Source organism: Rhinoraja longicauda, chromosome 1 (genome assembly GCF_053455715.1).
Source record: "Rhinoraja longicauda isolate Sanriku21f chromosome 1, sRhiLon1.1, whole genome shotgun sequence".
NCBI classification, from domain to species: Eukaryota; Metazoa; Chordata; class Chondrichthyes; order Rajiformes; family Arhynchobatidae; genus Rhinoraja; species Rhinoraja longicauda.
This window is the reverse complement of record NC_135953.1, coordinates 40,325,007-40,344,966: the sequence shown is the minus strand read 5'-3', so window position 1 is coordinate 40,344,966 and position 19,960 is coordinate 40,325,007. Positions and strand designations below refer to the sequence as shown.

Below are 19,960 nucleotides of genomic sequence, written 5' to 3'. Positions count from 1 at the left end.
TGGGGCCTCCTCCTGTTTCCAATGTGTAGCATTTGTAAATACAAATTGTTATTACATGGTAAAGTTTTCACATGATGCTTGTAAAAACTTTCAAGCAGTTTTTCAACTCCAGTTTTTTCTAAGCTCTCAGTTAACACAATCAATGGTCCTTGAAATGTATATTTGTGCCAAAGTTATTAAAACGAAGTATTGAAGAAGGGTCTCAACCTGAAACATCACCCATTCCTTCTCTCCAGAGATGCTGCCTGTCCTGCTGAGTTACTCCAGGATTTTGTGTCTATCTTCGGTTTAAACTAGCATCTGCAGTTCCTTCCTACACAAAACAAAGTATTTTATTGGTCTAGTTATGCTACTGATGCAATTTCAATGAATTAAATCATTATTATGACTATATGACTATATATCACGCCATACGCCATAAGCCATACGCCATACGCCATACGCCATACGCCATACGCCATACGCCATACGCCATACGCCATACGCCATAAGTTAAAGTAAACAGTGTGTCTTCAGGTACTCATTCAAACTCAATGAATTCTCTCTGCCTTTCCATAATAAAATGGGAGCGAGGACGCAGCCTTGTTTGACGCCACTGCGGATGTCGAAGGGCTCTGAGAAACTGCTATTGAACTGCACTGTCCCCTTGGTGTTGGTGTGGAAGGATTCTATCATGCTCTGCAGTTTTGTTGGGCAGCCGATCTTTGGGAGAGCCTTGAATAGGCCATCTCTGCTGATGAAGTCGAACGCCTTGGTGAGGTCAATGAAAGCAATATACAGGGGCATCTGCTGTTCTCTGCACTTCTCCTGGAGCTGGCGAAGGGAGAAGACCATGTCTACTGTTGGCCTTCCAGCTCGGAAACTGCACTGTGACTCTGGGTAGACACGTTCTGCCAGCTTCTGCAGGCGGATCAAGATGACCCGAGCAAGACCTTGCCGACGATGTTGAGGAGGGAAATGCCTCTGTAGTTGTTGCAGTCACTTCTCTCGCCCTTGTTCTTGTAGAGGGCAATGATCGTGGCATCCCTCATGTCCTGTGGTACAGCTCCTTCTTGCCAGCATTGGTGGAGGACTTCATGCAGAGGAAGCAGTAAGGTAGTCTTGCAGTGCTTGATCAGGTCAGGGGGAATCCCTTCACTGCCTGAGGCCTTGCCTGAGGCCAGGCTGTCAATGGCCTTGCTGAGCTCTTCTACCGTCAGGTCTCCATCTAACTCATCCATGGTCGGCAGGCACTCGATGGCGTCAAGGGCTGAGGGGGACACAGTGTTCTCTCTCGAGTAGAGGTTGGAGTAGTGTTCCACCCATCTCTCCATCTGCTGGCATTTGTCTGTGATTACTTCCCCAGTGGAGGATTTGAGGGGAGCTGTTTTGCTCTGGACTGGTCCCAGTGCCTTCTTAATGCCATCGTACATTCCCCTGATGTTCCCTGTTATGGCGGCCGTCTGGATGTCCTCACTAAGCTGTGTCCAGTACTCATTGGCGCAACGCCTGGCAGTCTGCTGAGCCTTGCTCTTGGCAGCCCTGAGGATCTGCAGGTTCTTCTCGTTGGCTGACCGCTTGTACTCGGCTAGGGCTGCGTGCTTGGCTTTGATGACGGGAGTCATCTCGGTCGACTTGGCCTCAAACCAGTTGTGTGTCTTTGAGATCTCTTCCCAAAGCTAGCCAAGGCTGTGTGGTGCATGGTGTCCCGCAGAGTTTCCCACTTCTCTGTTGCAGAGTCTCCAGGACACGAGGTGCCAAGTTATCTCTCAAAAGCCTCTGTAAACTGTTGCACGAGGACTGGATGGGGCATCTTGCTGACATCGATGCGGGGTTTCCCCTGCTTCTTGGTATGGTAGAACCTCTTTGGTTGCAGCCTGATCTTGCAACACACCAAGGAGTGGTCTGTGTTGCAGTCCGCACTGTGGTAGGAGCGTGTGTGGAGAACATTCTTGAGGGCGGCACGTCTGTCTAAGATCAGATCCAGTTGATGCCAGTGCTTTGAGCGTGGGTGCCTCCAGGAAACCTTGTGCTGGGGCTTTGTCTGGAATACGAGTTGGCAATGCACAGGTCATGGTAAGTGCACAGCTCGAGCAGTCGCTGTCTGTTCTCATTCATTTTGCCCACACCAAACTGCCCAATGCAGGAAGAACACGATTCGTGGTCTGCGCGCTCTTTAGCGTTGAAGTCGCCCAAGAGAACGTTCTTCCTTGCTGGGGATGCCGCTGATGATAGTTGCGAGGTTCTCGTAGAACTCGTCCTTTGTGTCTGATGTGGAGGACAGTGTCGGGGCATACACGCTGACAAGGGTGACCAGGCCTGCGGTGGTGTTGAGGCGGAGAGTCAGGAGTCGCTCTGAGCCATTTCTGCCTGGTTCCACCCTGTTCAGCAGGCTGTTCCTTACTGCAAAGCCTACTCCGTGCTCTCTGGGCTCGTCAGAGTCCTTCCCCTGCCAGTAGACCATGTAGTCCTTCTCCTTCAATGTGCCCGAGTCTGCCAGCCTTGTTTCCTGAAGGGTGGCTATGTCTATGTTGAGTCTCTTGAGCTCGTTGTTTATGACAGCTGTTTTCCTGGAATCGCTGATGTCCTGCGGGTTTCCAGAGAGGCCGGTCATCATTGTCCGGACATTCCAAGTTCCCAGTTTAAGAGCTGGTCTCTTTTGATGTGTTCATTTGTTTGCAGGCGCGATGGTTGCGATCTGCTGTTCGGATGGTTCCTAATCCCCGTGCACCCAGTGAGGATAGCAGGCCGTGGCGGGACAACACCTTATTGGCTGGGGGCTGCCCAGCTTGAGGCGGGCGGTAGCTGTCCAGTGAGATCCGAAAATGCCTCCCACCGTCGGGAGCAATCCCTGGCACCTCGCTTTCGCCAATCTAGCGGTGACTTATAACCGGTAACTGTTGCTCCCCGTGTTGTGTCGACGCCACAGGTGAAGCTGGAGTGTCCTCTCCAGTTGTAGGTGTAGGTTTGCAGTGATGTGTGGTCGGATGCAAGCCTGGGCGATGTCATATGAAGGACAGGCTGTTGCCCATGCAGCACGTCCCCCCTCTCCACATCACTGATTGATCCAAAGGAACATCAGAGCCGTTACAGTTTGGCACCAGCGCCGTCACGGGAGCTGCCAGAACGAGGTTGTAGACAACGACCAACTGCCTTCGGGACTCCGACTCTGGATTTTCTTGAGGTTTACTCCCGGAGCCTTTTCCGTGACTGGATATGGCCACAAGGCAGTGGAGGTTTTAGATCAGAGTTTTTCCTCTCCTAGATGGACTGCCTTCCCAGGCTGACGAGCCTCATCTGCCCGAGACCCGTGGGGGCGGGAGCGTCTATCTTCCCGTGCAGGTCTATGAAACCTGCCCACTGCCCACTTCATTTAGTTAACATGGTTATTTTGCATGTATATCCAGTAACGGGGTGGCTTGGAACAAGAAGTAACGATATTGTTAGTAGACACTTCAGACATAATCAACCTCAAAAATTACATTGTTTTTCATAAAGCTTGCCTTCCTGATATGTCCAAACTTGTTGTCCAACATTTCAAATTCGGTGTTGCACCTTTCATTTGAAACTGTTAAATTGTTTTGGATTGTAATGGATGATTATTCTAAATTTATTGAGCAATTAGGTTAAGTTTGAATTTAGCGTACTGTATCATTCAGCCTGACAGAAAACAAAAAAACTTTAAGTGCTTTAAATCCAAAATAAAAATTGGGAGGCATAAAAATCAGCAGACATAATTCCACTAAATGCACAGTGAAAGTTAATCCCAATTAATTTAAACCACTCTCGAGCAGTTAAACTGGTTCAAGATTATATGTTTGAATGAATTTCCTGAACAATCTTAAATGTGCCATCCCAATTATCTCAGCAAACACTGAATGGTAAATACATGGTTCAAGATTGAGTAATATTTCCTCTGCAACAGTTAACATCACACATGAGTGTCAGAAAACAAGGCGGCTGTATGGTGGAAACGTTTATTTTTTGGGGATGAGAACTTTCGTTGTTGTACAGGTTCTGACAAATTGTCATTCTTAGGTCTGGGATGCCAATCGGATCTGTTTTAAAGCTTTTCAATTATTGCCAGAGCAACTTGTAAGTTCATGAGGAATTCTGAAGCAAAGTCTTATATTCCGTCTGATGTGTAGTTGTTTCCACACCTGGTTTGCTCAGTTTTTAAAACACATTTCCAGATTCTTACTGAAGCTTTTTTGCAGATTGTTAGGAATTACTCTCAAGCATGTGAAACCTGCACACGTTTTTCAGTGCTGCATAACTTCAGTTGTCCATATAAACCGCGACTATATATTTATAATATAGACACAAGGAACTGCAGATGCTGGTTTACAAAAAAAGACACAAACTACTGGAGAAATTATAAAAATATTAATAAAGCCACAAATGCTGGAGTAACTCAGCAGGTCAGGCAGCATCTCTGGAGATCATGGATAGGTGACTTTTTGGGTCAGGGTCCTCCTATTGTCTGTTTGTAGTATGGGAGAGAATGCTGGAAGAGAGGTGGGGGCAGGATACACATCACAAGAGACACACAATCGACTGATGCCAACTGCAACTCCTTTGACTCCCACTCTGGACGACACCTCCTCCCACACTGCCTCTTGCAAAGAAGCCATATCCTACTCCAAATTTCTCTGTCTCCGACGCATCTGCTCCCAAAATGACGCTTTCCATTCTAGGACATCTGAGATGTCCTCTTCACTTAGTAAAAGTGGTTTCCTCCCTGCTGTCATTGATGGATCCCTCACCAGCATCTCATCTGTGTCCCGTCGTCCTGGTCTTGCTCCCAGGGATAGAGTTTTCCCGATCCTTACCTTTCACCCCATCAGCCTCCGCATACAACACATAATTCTCTGACATTTCCAACACCTTCAACGTGATCCCACCACGAGTCACATCTTCCCATCCCCACCCCTTTCTGCTTTCTGCAGAGGACAACCCCTCCACAATTCCTTGGATCACTCATCTCTTACCAAACAAACCATCCGAGTTCTTTCACCTGCAACTGCAGGAGATGTAGTCCCTGTCCCCAAACATCTTCCCTCACATCCACCCAGGCACCCCAGCATTCCATCCAGGTGCGACAGAGGTTCACGTGCATCTCCTCATCCACTGCATTGGTGCTCCCGATGTGACCTCCTATACATCAGCCAGGACAAGCGTAGGCTAGGCGAAGAGAGACACAAAAAGCTGGAGTAACTCAGCGGGACAGGTAGCATCTTTGGAGAGAAGGAATATGGGTGACGTTTCGGGTCGAGACCCTCTTCAGACTAGGCAACCGTTTTGCCAAAAACCTGAGCTCAGTCGTCCAAGCCCTGCTGGATCTCCCAGTTGCTAACCATTTTAGCCCCCCTTCCCAATTCCATAATGACTTTTCTGTCGTGGGCTCCTCCATTGCCAGTGAGGCAACATGCAAACTGGAGGAACAGCATTTCTTATTCCACTTGGGTAGCTTACAATCTAACGGTGTCAACTTTGAAATATCCAATTTTAGTTAACTTACATACAAACACCTGCCCATTCCCTCCTCACCTTTTTTCCCTTCGGGGCCCCACCTTCATATGCATCTTTTTATCTAATTTCCCTTACCCCTTCCCTTTCCACCTATGTTCCTTCCTCTGGCTTCATATTTTGTGCCTCTTCTATTCTCATCTCGTTATCTCCCACTTTTTATCTTTTCATCTCTGACCTTTGTGAGACCATCTGCTAATCAAAAATCATCCCTCACGTGTATCCACCTATTACTTGCCAGACTTCGTAATGCCCCCACATCTCTTCCAGCTTTTGACAATCAGTCTGAAGAAGGGTCCTGACCCAGAACGTCACCTATCCATGTTCTCCATAGATGCTGCCTGACCCGCTGAGTTACTCCAGCATTTGTGGCTTTATTAATATTTTTATAATTATTTACTTTGTGTCTTTATACTTATTTTCCTTTGCACAATCTTACAACATTGCCATCTATTTTCTTGCTGAAAATATGTGTTATATCAGGGAATATGCAAAAAGTTCAGTTATTTTGATTTTATTCCATGATTCAGCATTGAATGTTTATATCACAATAAAAATTTTAAAAGGAAAATTCTGTCATTTTCAGCAAATATTTGAAACAGATTAATTGAAACATCATGTTATACATATTTGTTCATTATGTTTGGGCACATATATTGTATTTTCTCGTGTTCTTCCCTCTTCTTCATTCACTGAATACATCTTAAAGAGCCATTCCATGAGCTCACCATTCCCTTCAGCCTCTGTCTTGCTCTGTGACTCTATTGTGTAGACAAAACTTGCTCTGTGACTCTATGACTGTATATACGCAGATACAATTGCAAATTTTAAGACATTTGGACAAATACATGGATTGGAAGTTTAGTGGAATATGCACTAAATGCTGGCAAATGGGACTCGCCCAGAATGCCAACTAGAGGAGTATGGATAAGTTGGATCGACAGATCTGTTTCCATGCTGTACAGCATTGTGACTCCATGATTCTGTTATTTATCTGTCAGTATGGGACATAGTGGTTAATGCACCACTCTAGTGTGGGATCATTGCTCTGAATCCCAATCATAAGCTCATGTTGTTGCCACAGGAGTATTTCTTTTTCTCTCAGCATGGAGTGTGAAATGCAAGTCTCTGGACAGCAAGTGCCTGGGACAAAACTTTATCCTGCAACAAATTAAGTTCCTCTCTCTGGATTTTAGCACACTTTGTGTCCAATTCAGGCAAATGTAGTAATTTTATTTTCTAAACAACTCCTGCAATTTTCTGAAAAAATAATTTCAAAACGTCTGCAATGTTATATACACTGGCCCTTGGCATCAGTTGGCATCGTGACAAGGTAATTAAAAAGTGATGTGATTTTTATCGTGCTGTTGCTGACATTTATTGTCATCCAAACGCCATTTCCTTTTCATAGTAGTGCAAGAATCACAGTCTGACAGCAGCTGGACTGGCGTCAGTCTGGGAATGGAAGTGCTACAGCTGAGACAAGCCAATTTTTAAAAAATGAATCTTTTTTTTATTCCTTTGTTGACTGAGTGCAATATTCCCATTTATTGCCCATCCCTCATTGTCCTCTTAAAGGTGGTGGCGATGAGCCTTTTCCTTGCTTCGCTGCATTTCCTCAGGAGAAGATGCTTCCCTAGTCTGTGAGTAAAGTGTTCAGGGATCGGGCCTTGTCTAGTCAGAACACCATGTGACTGAGAGGGGAGTCAAGGTAATGGTGTTCCACGACCCTGCTGCTCATGTCTTTCTTCGTGATAGAATCAGAGGTTTAGACATGCTGTTCAACCTGCTTTGGGTGAATAGGCCAATACATTTTGGATATTTAGCACACTCAGACTTTACTGGCTTTATCTTGCACTAAATGTGTATCTGTACACGATGAATGGCTCAATTGTAATCATGTATTGTCTTTTCCGCTGACAGGTTAGCAGGCAACAAAGGCTCCGTCCACGTGACAATAAACTAAACTTTTGGGTTTGGGACACTGTTCTATTAGCTTTAAAATAGTAGGTAAACACAAAGTGCTGGAATAACTCAGTGGGACAGACAGCATCTCTGGAGAGAAGGAATGGGTGACCTTCCGGGTCGAGACCCTTCTTCAGTCTGAAACATCACCCATTCCTTCTCTCCAGAGATGCTGCCTGTCCCACTGAGTTATTCCAGCATTTTGTGTCTACCTTCAATTTAATCCAGCATCTGCAGTTCTTTCCTAAATAGATTTTTTTAGATTTAGATTTAGATTTAGAGATACAGCGCAGAAACAGGCCCTTCGGCCCACCGGGTCCGCACCGCCCAGCGATCCCTGCACATTAACACTATCCTACACCCACTAGGGACGATTTTTTTAAAACATTTGCCCAGCCAATTAACCTACAAACCTGTAAGTCTTTGGAGTGTGGGAGGAAACCGAAGATCTCGGAGAAAACCCACGCAGGTCACGGGGAGAACGTACAAACTCCGCACAGACAGCACCCGTAGTCAGGATCGAACCTGAGTCTCCGGCGCTGCATTCGCTGTAAGGCAGCAACTCTACCGCTGCGAAGAGAGGGCGGGCCTTTGATACGTATTAGAGTAGAACTTTAGTTTAGCTTAGTTTATTGTCATGTACAGTGAGAAGCTTTTTGTTGCATACTTACCAGTCAGCAGAAAGTCTGTATGTGATTACAATCGAGCAAACTGAGAAAAGACTGCTGACTTGGCGGTGGCTACAGCAGGTCTGTGCTGGGGGCGGTGCGTGCCGGGGTGGCGTGGCCATCTGGCATTGTAAACGGCAGAGGAGGTGGCGTGAGCCGGCGTGGTATGGGTGGCCAGCGGTAGATCCGTCCGCTAAGCTCTGTATTCTGTATTCTGTATAACCGATATCCGTCATAAAGAGGTCCGTTCAAATGAGAATTTACTGTATATGCATTTTGATAGACAAGTGCTGATTAGGAATAGTCAGCATGGTTTTGTACTTGGGAAATCGTGTCTTACAAATCTGATTGATATTATAGCAAGGCAATTGAAAAGGTTCTGCATGGTAGGCTGCCCTGGAAGGTCAGATCACATGGGATCCAGGGAAAGCTAGCTTACTGGGTTGAAAATTAGTTTCATGGAAGGAAGCAGAGGTTTACAGTGGATGATTGTTTTTCAGAGTGGAGGCCTGTGACTGGTGGTGTGCTCAAGGATTAGTGCTAGTACCATTGGTGTTTGTGGTTTATATCAACTCTTGGTAGGTTTGCAGATGAGACTAAAGTGGGTGATATCATAGATAGTGAAGATGGTTATCAAAAATTACAAGATCAATCCAGATAAGTATGAATTGTTGTATTTTTGGAAGTCAAACTAGGACAGGACCTACAAACAGATTAGCATTGCCCCAGGGAGTATTGTAGAGCAGAAGGATCTAAGAGTGCAGGTACAAAGTTCTCTAAAATTGGCATCACAAATAGATAGGGTGATCAAGAAGGCTTTCATTGCATTGGCCTTCAGTGGTCAGGGTACTGAGTATAGTAGTTATGTTGTGCAAGACATTGTTGAGGTCGCATTTAGAGTATTGTGTTCAGTTTTCGTCGCCCTGCTATTGGAGGAATGTTGTTAAGCTGGAACCAACGCAGAGAAGATTTATGAGGATGTTGCCAGGACTTAAGTGGCCTGACCTACAGGGAGAGTTTGGGCAGGCTAGGACTTTATTACTTGGAGCGCAGGAGGCTGAGGGATGACCTTAAAGAAGTGTATAGCATCATGAGGAGAATAGGTAGGGTGAATACACAGAGTCTTTTACCCTGAGTAAGGGAATCAAGAACCAGAGGACATTGGTTTAAGGTGAGAGGGGGAATGATTCAATAGGAACTTGAGTGGCAACCTTTTCACACAGAGGAAGTTAAATATATGGAATGAGCTGCCAGAGGAGGCAGTTGAGATGGGTACTATACCAACATTTAAAATACTTTTGGACAGAGACGTGGAAAGGAAAAGTTTAAATGGCGGGTGGGATTAGATTAGACAGGGCATCTTGGTTGGGTGGAAGAGGAGTGTTTCCATGCTGTGTGGCTCTATGTATCTATTACTCTATGAGTTTAGGTTTACATTTAAGTTTGTTATTGCACTGAAAAACTTTGTGCAGTGAAAAACTTTGTTTTGCATGCTATCCAATCAGATCAGATATTATACATAAATACAATTGTTAAACTCAAGTCCAATAGAGTGAAGGGAATAATACAGTGTGCAGAATATATTGTCAGACTTGTAGTGCTTCAGTTCCAGAGACGGAGTCCAATGTCCGCAATAGGGTAGAGTGAATTAGACAGCATCCTAGCTTATGGAAGTATCCTAGCCATTCAGAAGCCGAATAATGCAGGTGAAGAAGCTTTTCCTGAGTCTGGCGTTGTGCACTTTCCAGCTTCTGTAACATCTGCTGGACAGGAGCAGGGAGAAGGAATTACCGAGGTGGGACAAGTCATTGATTATGTTGGCTGCTTTTCCGAGGAACCTTGAAGTGTAAATAGAATTAATGGAGGAAAGTCTGGTCTGTGTGATGGATTGGGCTACATCCATAACTCTCTCCAATTTCTTGCTGTCTTGGGTGGAGCTATTCCGAAACTAAGCTGTGATACAACTTGACATATCATTTCTATGGTGCATCTGTAGACTTGTAAGTCATTGGAGACATGCCGAATATCAGTCTCCAAAGGGTGTAGAGGTGTTGGTGTATCTTCCTGGCTGTTGCATCAATGTGGTTGGTGCACGACAGATTGTTGGTAATATTACTGCCAAGGAACTTGAAGCACTCAACCATTTCCTCTTCTGCACTACTGATGCTGTTTCGGGTATGTACCCCTCCACTCTTCCTGAAGTCGATAACTAGCTCCTCCATCTTTATGACATTGAGAGGTTATTGTCCTGACCCCATGTTACTAAATTCTCTATCTCCTTCCTGTTGTTCATGATCTGCCCCATCAAAGTGATGTAATCTGCAAACTTGTAGATGGAATTCGAGCCAAATTTGTTGAGTCCTGAGCGTATTGGGATTATAGTAGGGAACTGAGAACACATCCTTGCAGAGTGCAGTGTTGAGAATTATTGTGGAGGAGTTGTTGTCACCTATCCTCACTAGTTGTGGTCTGTGGGTCAGAAAGTTGAAGATCCAGTAACAGTACCTCAATGGTAGAGACTATTAATGTGGATAGCTTCTTGAATGTTGTTAGACTTGCACTCTTATGGTTAAGTTAATAAATCTAAAGTGGCGTGCAACATGTTTAAGGGCATTCTTTATTATTTAATGTGTTGGCTACATTAATGATGAAATACAGTTCTGAAATCCCAAAATATTTTGCTGCAATAAATTTGTGTTTGATCATTTACAGCATTTACAAGAAGATTGTTCTGTTAGGTTGCTGCTATAATTAAAATATTAATTACTGTCTAAGATATAACTGGAACAAATAATTTCAGAGCCGGCCTTCTGGATCGTAACAGAATTAGGAAGGTTTTCCTGATATTTGTCATTTTTACAAAAAAACATAGAAAATAGGTGCAGGAGGAGGCCGTTTGGCCTTCAAGCCAGCACCGTCATTCTTTGTGATCATGGCTGATCATCTACAATCAGTAACCTGTGCCTGCCTTCTCCCCATATCCCTTGATTCCACTAGCCCCTAGAGCTCTATCTAACTCTCTTTTAAATTCATCCAGTGAATTGGCCTCCACTGCCTTCTGTGGCAGAGAATTCCACAAATTCACAACTCTCTGGGTGAAAAAGTTTCTTCTCACCTCAGTTTTAAATGGCCTCCCCTTTATTCTTAGACTGTGGCCCCTGGTTCTGGATTCCCCCAACATTGGGATTATTTTATTCTTTTGTGGGATATGAGCACAGCTAGTAATGGCAATATTTATTGGTAATACTCAAATGCCCTTGAGAAAGTACTGCTGAACCACTTCCCGAAGGCTACTTTAATATCCTGGCAGGACGATAAGGGCATTTTTGAAGTGTTACAAATCACACATTGAATCAACTGTTATTCACGTGATCGCCCCAAAGTATAAGCTTAGTAATTGCTAATGTGAGGAAAAATATATATTGCATGGATGTCTTTTATTTTTGATAATCAAAAATCAAACCCGCACAGGTACACATTGCTATTTATATCTTCAGATATTTCATTTGCAGATTTTTGCTAAAGTGATTTTATAAAAAATATCCATCCAAGCTTTCATCAGTACACACAGGACCAATTCAAAGTATTAACATTCCCTTAATATATTTGTAAAATGACAAAGATCAAAAATATTATGAGCTTTATTTACTCAAGTCTTGACGTTGTTCATGTTTTTGAGGCAAGGCATCAGCTTGTTGGACTGCATGGCTTTGATCGAAAAATCCTTACATTTATGAATATATATGTAAAAAGTTCCACAGTACCACTCTGATGGTGGAATTGTGCCAAACCTCCACCAACTAGAAGATCAGCTGGAAATCCTATCCCAAGTCTTAGTCATGGTCCCATTCAACTAATCTGTCAGTAGACCATAATAGAAGTACTTCAGTCAAAGAGGATAAACATCCTGAGATGGAGTTTGATTAGAGGAAGCCAAACTTCTTGATGAAACCAAAGGATGGCTTCCTCAAATGTGTTACCTGCCATCATGTTCACTTGCACCAAAACGCAGCATGCATATTTTCTGGATGAGCTAGATTTTCTAAGGGGCATTCACAGCAGAACAATTTAGAACCACCATCTCCCTTGATAGACTATCAAAGTGCTAGTTCAATAAGAGTACGGTCAGTTGCCATCAGCTTTCTCAATCCTTGTTTTAAACTCTGTAACTAAGTTAGTGTTTGGTGCTCTGAGTTGTACTCTAAGTTTCAGGTACCTAATCATTTGAAAAGCAACTTGCATTTATATAGCATCTCTAGCATGACTGAGCCATGGGGATATGCGTGCAATACCAAATTAAAAAATGACATCACTTTCCTATGTGTGACAAAGAGAAGGGGTTATTATGACTAATGATCTCAGGCTCAGTCGAAGAGGCAGACATTGAGGAGACTTTTAAAGGTGGAAAATTCCAGAGTTTGTACCAAGACTGATGACAGGTAATCGTGCCAAATTGGGAACAATTAAAGTAAAAAACTGAAGGCAGATTTTTGTAGGCAATGGGGACATTACTTGAGAAGAACTATTAAAAATATGTGTAAGAAGGAACTGCAGATACTGCTTTTAACTGAAGATAGAGGCAAAAAGCTGGAGTAACGCAGCGGGTCAGACAGCATCTCTGGATAAAAGGAATAGGTGACGTTTCAGGTCGAGACCCTTCTCGATCCGAAACATCACCTATTCCTTTTCTCCAGAGATACTGTTTGACCCGCTGTGTTAAAAATATTAGTTGACATGAGACTCAAAGTGGAAGTTGGGGGAGGACCAGTTTAATGGAAATAGTGCTGAGGGGAAGGAGGTGGGTCTTATTCACAAAATGGGTTTGGAGCAGGCATGAGGGAGGGAGAGAAGAGGAACTAAAGGGCATTTATTCATTCTGGCCAAAACATATATGAATCGCAGCTCTTCATTCACACATAGAGGGACTTTCTTTTTGATAACCTGCATGGTTATTAGGACACAGTTTGAAAGAGGAAAGATAAATTAGATGGAGCCAGTGAGTCACACCATCTCCAGAGTTAATTAAGGAGAAGCAATCACACCTAGGAGAATGCCAAAACTAATGTAAAACATTAAAGAAACAGGAAGTAGTTAGAACAGAAGATTTACCCCGAGACTATTACATCCCATCTCCCAGCAATTTCATTGAAATTACATTGACAGCTCCATGTATACCCTGACCATTCCCAGTCCTACTTGACCACCTGTCTTGAACTTTGATCTGCGTCCAATTAGTCATGCTGGTGGCATAACATATCCAGTGTTCATCAATCAGAAATGTTCTCCAAGACTTGGAGGGGGGGGGGAGGGGGGGGACCCTGTCCTCAATGTACATCACAAACCTGACATAGAGCTACCAACTCTATCCAATGGAAGATTTTTGACTGGAGGGAAATCAAGGATACGGGTATCAGGCAAGAAAGTGAAGTTAAAGTCCAGGTCAATCACTATTTTGTTGAGTGATCGAGCAGGCAGGAATATGACTTACTCCTTCTCCTTCCAGTACATTCTGTATTTTTATCCTTTTTCCTGACTAAGTGAAACTAACAGCATTGTTCTCAATTTTGGTGCCTGTGGCTCAGCTGACTATCATCACGATCACCTGCATGCTATTCGTTAGCGTACCTGTATAGGAAGGAACTGCAGATGCTGATTTACACCGAAGATATACACAAAATGCTGGAGTAACTCAGCGGGACAGGTGGCATCTGGAGAAAAGGACCTATTATTTTTCTCCAGAGATGCTGTCTGACCCATTGAGTTACTCCAGCTTTCTGTGTCTTATCTTCGTCAGAGTACCTGTTGCTGATTCCTTCATTCAAGCATTTGCTATCTCTGGATTCAATGGTTAAAATGCTTTCCTCTCAGGCCTCCCTCCAAATGTCCAATGTAAATGTAAACATTTACTGAGCACTCCCTAGAAACCATATCTTAACCATTATGGTCGTTTGATCATCACACTTGTAAACATCTTTCTGTTATGATATATTAATGATGTGCTATGAATGAAAATTATTATTGTTGTTGGTACTGCTCCAAGAAACGTTATATGGAGCCTTCAGCAGATATTTGTCAATTAATTCATTTTAATAATTTAATTCTGTAATCATGGTGTCAGTGATCGTTGATATATAAGCTGTCTGGTTTTATTGATAGATTGTGCATTCTTCACCACTGACCAAAGGTTGCTTTTCAAATAAGTCTTTAGTTAACTAATTTATTGAAGAAATTGCAATTAAGTTGTAGAAATGTCAGTACTTTAACTTTTACCAAAACTCCTGTCTACAATTAGTGGACACCCATTCCTGTTGGAAGACTAGAGCTAGGCTATCAATAAAATATTTTTTTGGAAAGAAAATGAACCAAAGATACATGTTCATTAAAGCTTCTGACGTTGCTCGTATACTTTTGTTCATTCTGATATTGTGTGTAATATTTATGTTGCCACTAATGGAGGCCACCTTTTACATTGAAGGTAAGATGTTCTGTAATGTAGGAAGCCACAGCAAATATGTTGATGCAGGGGAGAAGTTAAACTTCTCTTCTAAAAAATATTCACATTCTACATGAAAATAAAACAATGAAAGTTATACATCCGTGGGCGTTTGAGTAGGCCAAGGCCTGGAATCAATAGTACATTCCATCTCTGCTCGAGGAGGAACTGGCAGGACCAGTCCTGTCCTGCAGGCGTGCACTTCCTGTTGACCATTTAGAGTGTGGCATTAATGGTGACAATGGAGCAGATTGTGACCCAGATCATCCCGTGCTCTCAGCTGAAGGAAGAAGCATAGCAGTGGGTGGCAGCAGTGGGGACCTAAGGGATAAAATGGGAAGCATGTGTTAACTCCCTTCCTACAAGTGACAAGTTATTACAGTTCAAAAAGTGAATTCTTTATGGAGGATCAGCAAAAAAGAGGATAAACAAATGATAATATTGGTTAATTGCAGTTACATGAACATGTTTTACGTAAATATAAAATAGCATTCTTGTTCATGCAGTAAAAAATGATATACGTAGAGTTATCCCTGAGTGCACCATCAAACCTGATAAACATGCTTCGTGGTTTAAATTTCACTTGATCACAAGCATTCATCGTCTGGTTAAAGAGCTTATCTAGACATAGTTACAGCCGTACCATGCTAAACATTTTGCAAACATTCAGTGTGTGCATCAGGTTCTTTATAGAATTACACAGAAAAAGGAGCAAAAGATTTTATTGTTCATTATTTTATTGCCAATTTCTGCCTTGATTTACTATTCTCTGAAGGATATGACATACCAGTTTACAGAAAGTAGTTTACAATGACAAGGACATTTACACATCTTCATAGACATACAAATTGCAACAATGCAGTGTATAGATAATATAAAACTGACCAACGCATCTTGAATAAAATGTACTTTAAAAACTCTATCTACAGTTATGAATATTAATTCTACACAACCATTAAATAAATATCACATTATATGCAGATATTTCTAATTTATGCCGGTATTTTACTTTTATACTGTGTGGCACCTTTTATTTGCAGTCAAAAAATCATATTCATTAAATCTCCATTTTTTTTCTCCAGTATTCTCAAATCACTCAACCTTAAGCACACATTCTTTACATTTTTAATTACATATTAAAACAGCAGCTTACAGTCTGAACATTCGCAGCAGTAGCAAATGCATAATTGACCATTCATAGCATCAGTTGCTAACATTGTCCTTAGTGGTACATGCCAGAAGTGACAGAAATATAAAAGCAAAAAAAAATCTTGATTTTATTATATAAACTTTTTTTTTCATTTCAAAACAATGATCTTGTTTGAAGATAATCTAATGTAAAGGTTCATACCCCAAATTCGCAATTCAATTTCAATACCACTCATTCAAATATTAAGAGGACATCTGAATGTTTCTTTTTGATACCGAGCTTCCACTTTTAAAAGCCAGTTTTGATTCTTTTGCAGTTGGGTTGGAAGTTATGCAATAAACTCCAAGCCATAATCTGATGGCATAAACCACATTACATAGTCCATCAGACATTTGGTAAAAACACTCGCATAGGATGTACAGTTTTTACACTTGTACATGGTATTCCTGTGGCGACTACATTAACATTTGCTTGTAGAAAATCGCAAAGAAAAGTACTTGACCAAGTCCTTCATTAAATAAATGATATTTACTGGGGCGGGAGGTGTTTATAAATGGCAAACAATCACCAATTTTACTGCTGCAATTATAATCTAATGAAGAGATTAGAAGGCACAATTAACTTAAAATATTCAATATTTTTTCCTGTGCTATGAACATCTATAAATTTATCACATGTGCAATCAATTTCCCTGCTCTTCACAACACCTCAACTGGGATCATTCTTATATGATTTAAGTTCTCTGGTGCCCACGAAAATGCAAATAGCAGCATCTAAATAATCAACTTGTATAATACCATAATATAATTTTCAAGAACCTTTCTATAGAGGCCTGAAATTTTCAACTGTACACGTGTATTAATTTTATTTAATATATACATGATATTGTTTGGCATATTGTTTCAAATACTGATAATTTCTTAACAATTTTATTCTGAAATAAATATACTGACTTGTTTGCATTCCATTCCTTTAAAACAATACTCCCAAATGTTTTATAGGTACATAATTGTTACTGTCAAAACAGAGGTCAATATTCATTGTACAGTCCATGTAGTTCAGGATGAAAACTGTAACTGAATCCTAAAACTTCACCACTATTTGCAAAGCTGGTGTTTACAATCCTTGGTAAATAAATCCAACAATTAGTGTGCAAGAAAAATGATCTGAAGTTGCCAGTGAGTAAGTCGCTGGTTACAATTTTATAAGTATTAAATACAGTAAGATTGCTAGATTAATAATGCTGAAGAGCTCTGCTGATTAAAATCAATCATCATTTTTCCATTGTTGAAGATTTGACAATTATGTTGGACATAAAAAGTTACAGCACATGTCCAGTTGGCATTCTCTGTTGCAAGCAGTAATTGCAAACTCTAATTACAATGTTTCGCACGTGAAATGGATACGCACACATGTTTATGCTGCCAGAGGGCAGAAATTTATTTCACAATATTGGATCAATTTTAATGTTTATATCAAATTCTCCTTTCACTATTTCAATAAAACCATGCATCCAATTAAAATAAACAGATCAATAAACCCTTCAGAATTGCTGAGTTAGAAATTTGATTTAAGTGCAATAAGCATTCACATAGTAGCATTAGTAAGAGCAATTTTTACATAATAATAGCACTGAATATACCACAGAAAACATCATCATCTCTTCCAAACATTGTCAAACTCAGGAAACTGGGTCTCTGCTCCCTGATTTGCTCATTTATCATCAACTTCAATCAGTATGGATTGGCAAATACCACCTCCTCCTTGACTAAAAGCACAGGGGCAATACAAAGCCACCTGCTTGGTCCCCTGCTCTTATCTCTCTCTGCCGATGACTATGGCCACACACAGCTCCATGCTATCTTTAAATATGTTTGGCAATACTCCTTCTTTGGATGAATAGAGGGTAATGACAAACTAGAGAACAGGAGGGAGATTGATAATTTGGTTGAGTGGTGTCAGAACAACAATCTTGCCCTCACCGTTTGCAAGACCAAGGAGCTGATTGTTGACTTCAGGAAGAAAAAATACGAGGAACCATGCACCTGTCTTCATTTACAGGGCGGCCGGGGTGAGAGTCCGCAGATTCAAATTACTGGCTGCAAACATCACAGATGATCTGTCCTGGGCCCAGCACATTGATACAATCACAAAGAAACTCACTAGTGCATCTACTTCCTCACAAGTTTGAGGAGATTCAGTATGTTGCCAAATACTTTATCAAGCTTCTACAAGTGTAGAGCGGAGAGCATTCGGACTAGTGCATCATGGCCTGGTTCAGAAATTCAAATGCAAAAAGTGGTGGATATTGCCTGGTCCATCACAGGTACTGTCCTCCCCACCATTAAAGGCATCCACAGGAAGCATTTCTCAAAAAGGCATTTAGTATCATCAAAGACCCATACATCCCTGGCCATGCTCTCTTCTCACTGCTCCCATTGGTACACCAACAAAGAATCACTAGCTCCAGGTTCAAGAACAGCTTCTTCCTAACCATCTTGAACCATCCTGCACAATGCTAACCACAATCTTACCTCAGCACCGAACCACTATGGATTTTGTACTACCACCGTTGCTCTGTAAACTTTGGTTTTTACACTATCGTGGTCTACTTTATTTAGAATAACCGATAATTTATTGTATATTTATTATCGTTGTTGCGTCTAATGTTTCTATAAAGCTCCAATAAGAATTTCATTGCTCTGGTTGATATTTGGTGCGTATGACAAATAAACAATCTTTGACTCTTGACTTTTTTTCAATTTACAACTGTTGGTATGAACTAGTAATATATAATACCATACTTCAAATATTAACCACCAACTCTAGTTTTCAAATGTTTTCTTTTTTTGGCAAATGGGATAGCTCCCATGAAATCTATATTGGAATACATGACCATCTATAAAATATCTTCTTTTGAAAGTTCTCTGCAGTTGCCAGTGTGAGTCACTGCTGCCCTTAATGAAACAGGCTAAATCACATTTTATAAGCTTCACAGAGAATGGAGCCTCCAGTGGCATGGTGCAATATAATAGTGAATTTTTCCTGAGTTTTCAAAAGCAAAACAAACTAAGACAAATTAATAGCTTACGCTTACGCTTACGCTTCAAATAATTAATTTCATATCAGTTTTTCTTTGTTTGCAGTGACACCATTCATAACTTTCCCCAACAATTGACAGTTTATAAAGGGTCTACTGTTTAAGCTGTTGACAGATTGGATCGGACAGAGTCTTCTTGCAAGTGGTGGTGCTTACCATTATCAGCTTCGTGCACTGGAGCGCGTCTCTCAACAGTTATCCTGTATTTCTTCCTGCAAAGACAGGTTACCAATGTTACAAAAGTTTACTTTGTGCACAAGAGGTTCATTTCACATTTTGCATTTTAACAAGGATCTCAGATTGATGATACAGGATCCCTGTAGGAGTGCTGAGCTAGCTTTTCTCTTTCAGCTTTCACTTACAGCACTGATGCAGAGTCAATTAACCTTTTTAAAATAACTTTTAAAAATGATCGCAATTTTGCACTTATTACAGATCTAAACATGGTCACATCTTTGCGTGTCACATCCTGCACTGGAAGTGCACCTGGCAACATATAAAATAAAGGACAGAAAATGCTGTTACTCAGCGGATCAGGCAGCATCTCTGGAGAGAATGTTTCCGGTTGGGATTCTTCTGCAGACTATTATTTTATAAAAAGATCCAGAGAGAGTGGAAGGCAAGCATAGTGGGGTGTCCAAGAGGAGGGGACGGGAGAGGGGAGGGTTCCTTCCCTTAGAAAAAGTAGCAACCAGGTGCTGACACCTAGTTAAGAGTTCAGCTTGAAGTTCATAGTTCACTGAAAATGGCCACTAGTGAAGAAGGCATTTGGCACCAGTCGAAGCATTCAGTCTAAAAGTTGGGTCATTGATTTGGTAGGATGCTACGCAGAATGGAGGGCTGTAGCAATAAGGAGATATTGGATGGGCTGGGTTTATTCTCACTGGAACGTATGAGGCTGAGGGTGGGTGAGAGACCTTTATAAAATTTATAAAATTATCAGGGTAGAAAGTCAGTCTTTTTTGCAGCATAGAGGAGTCTAAAACTTGAGGCTAGAGGTTTAAGGTGACAGGTGTATCTTCAGCAAACGATCCCTTCATCCAAGTGAATATGGATTGTGAACAGTTGTCATGACC

At 41.7% G+C, this 19,960-nt stretch overlaps 1 protein-coding gene across 3 annotated transcripts in view; it reads right to left on the bottom strand.

Annotated features, from left to right (window-relative positions):
• Nucleotides 1-12,801: 12,801 nt before the first annotated feature.
• Nucleotides 12,802-19,960, bottom strand: part of npr3 (natriuretic peptide receptor 3) — a 76,120-nt gene continuing 68,961 nt past the window's right edge. For 2 of the 3 annotated variants that reach the window (XM_078396036.1, XM_078396026.1), the window contains exons 8-9: nt 19,041-19,096; nt 12,802-14,955 (exon numbers count right to left, since the gene is read on the bottom strand). In XM_078396036.1, coding sequence (XP_078252162.1) covers nt 14,864-14,955; nt 19,041-19,096 — 148 coding nt within the window. In that variant the 3' untranslated portion in view covers nt 12,802-14,863. Of the gene's footprint in view, nt 14,956-15,368; nt 16,909-19,040; nt 19,097-19,960 lie in introns of those variants that run through there. The other variant, XM_078396045.1, reaches the window with a different exon arrangement.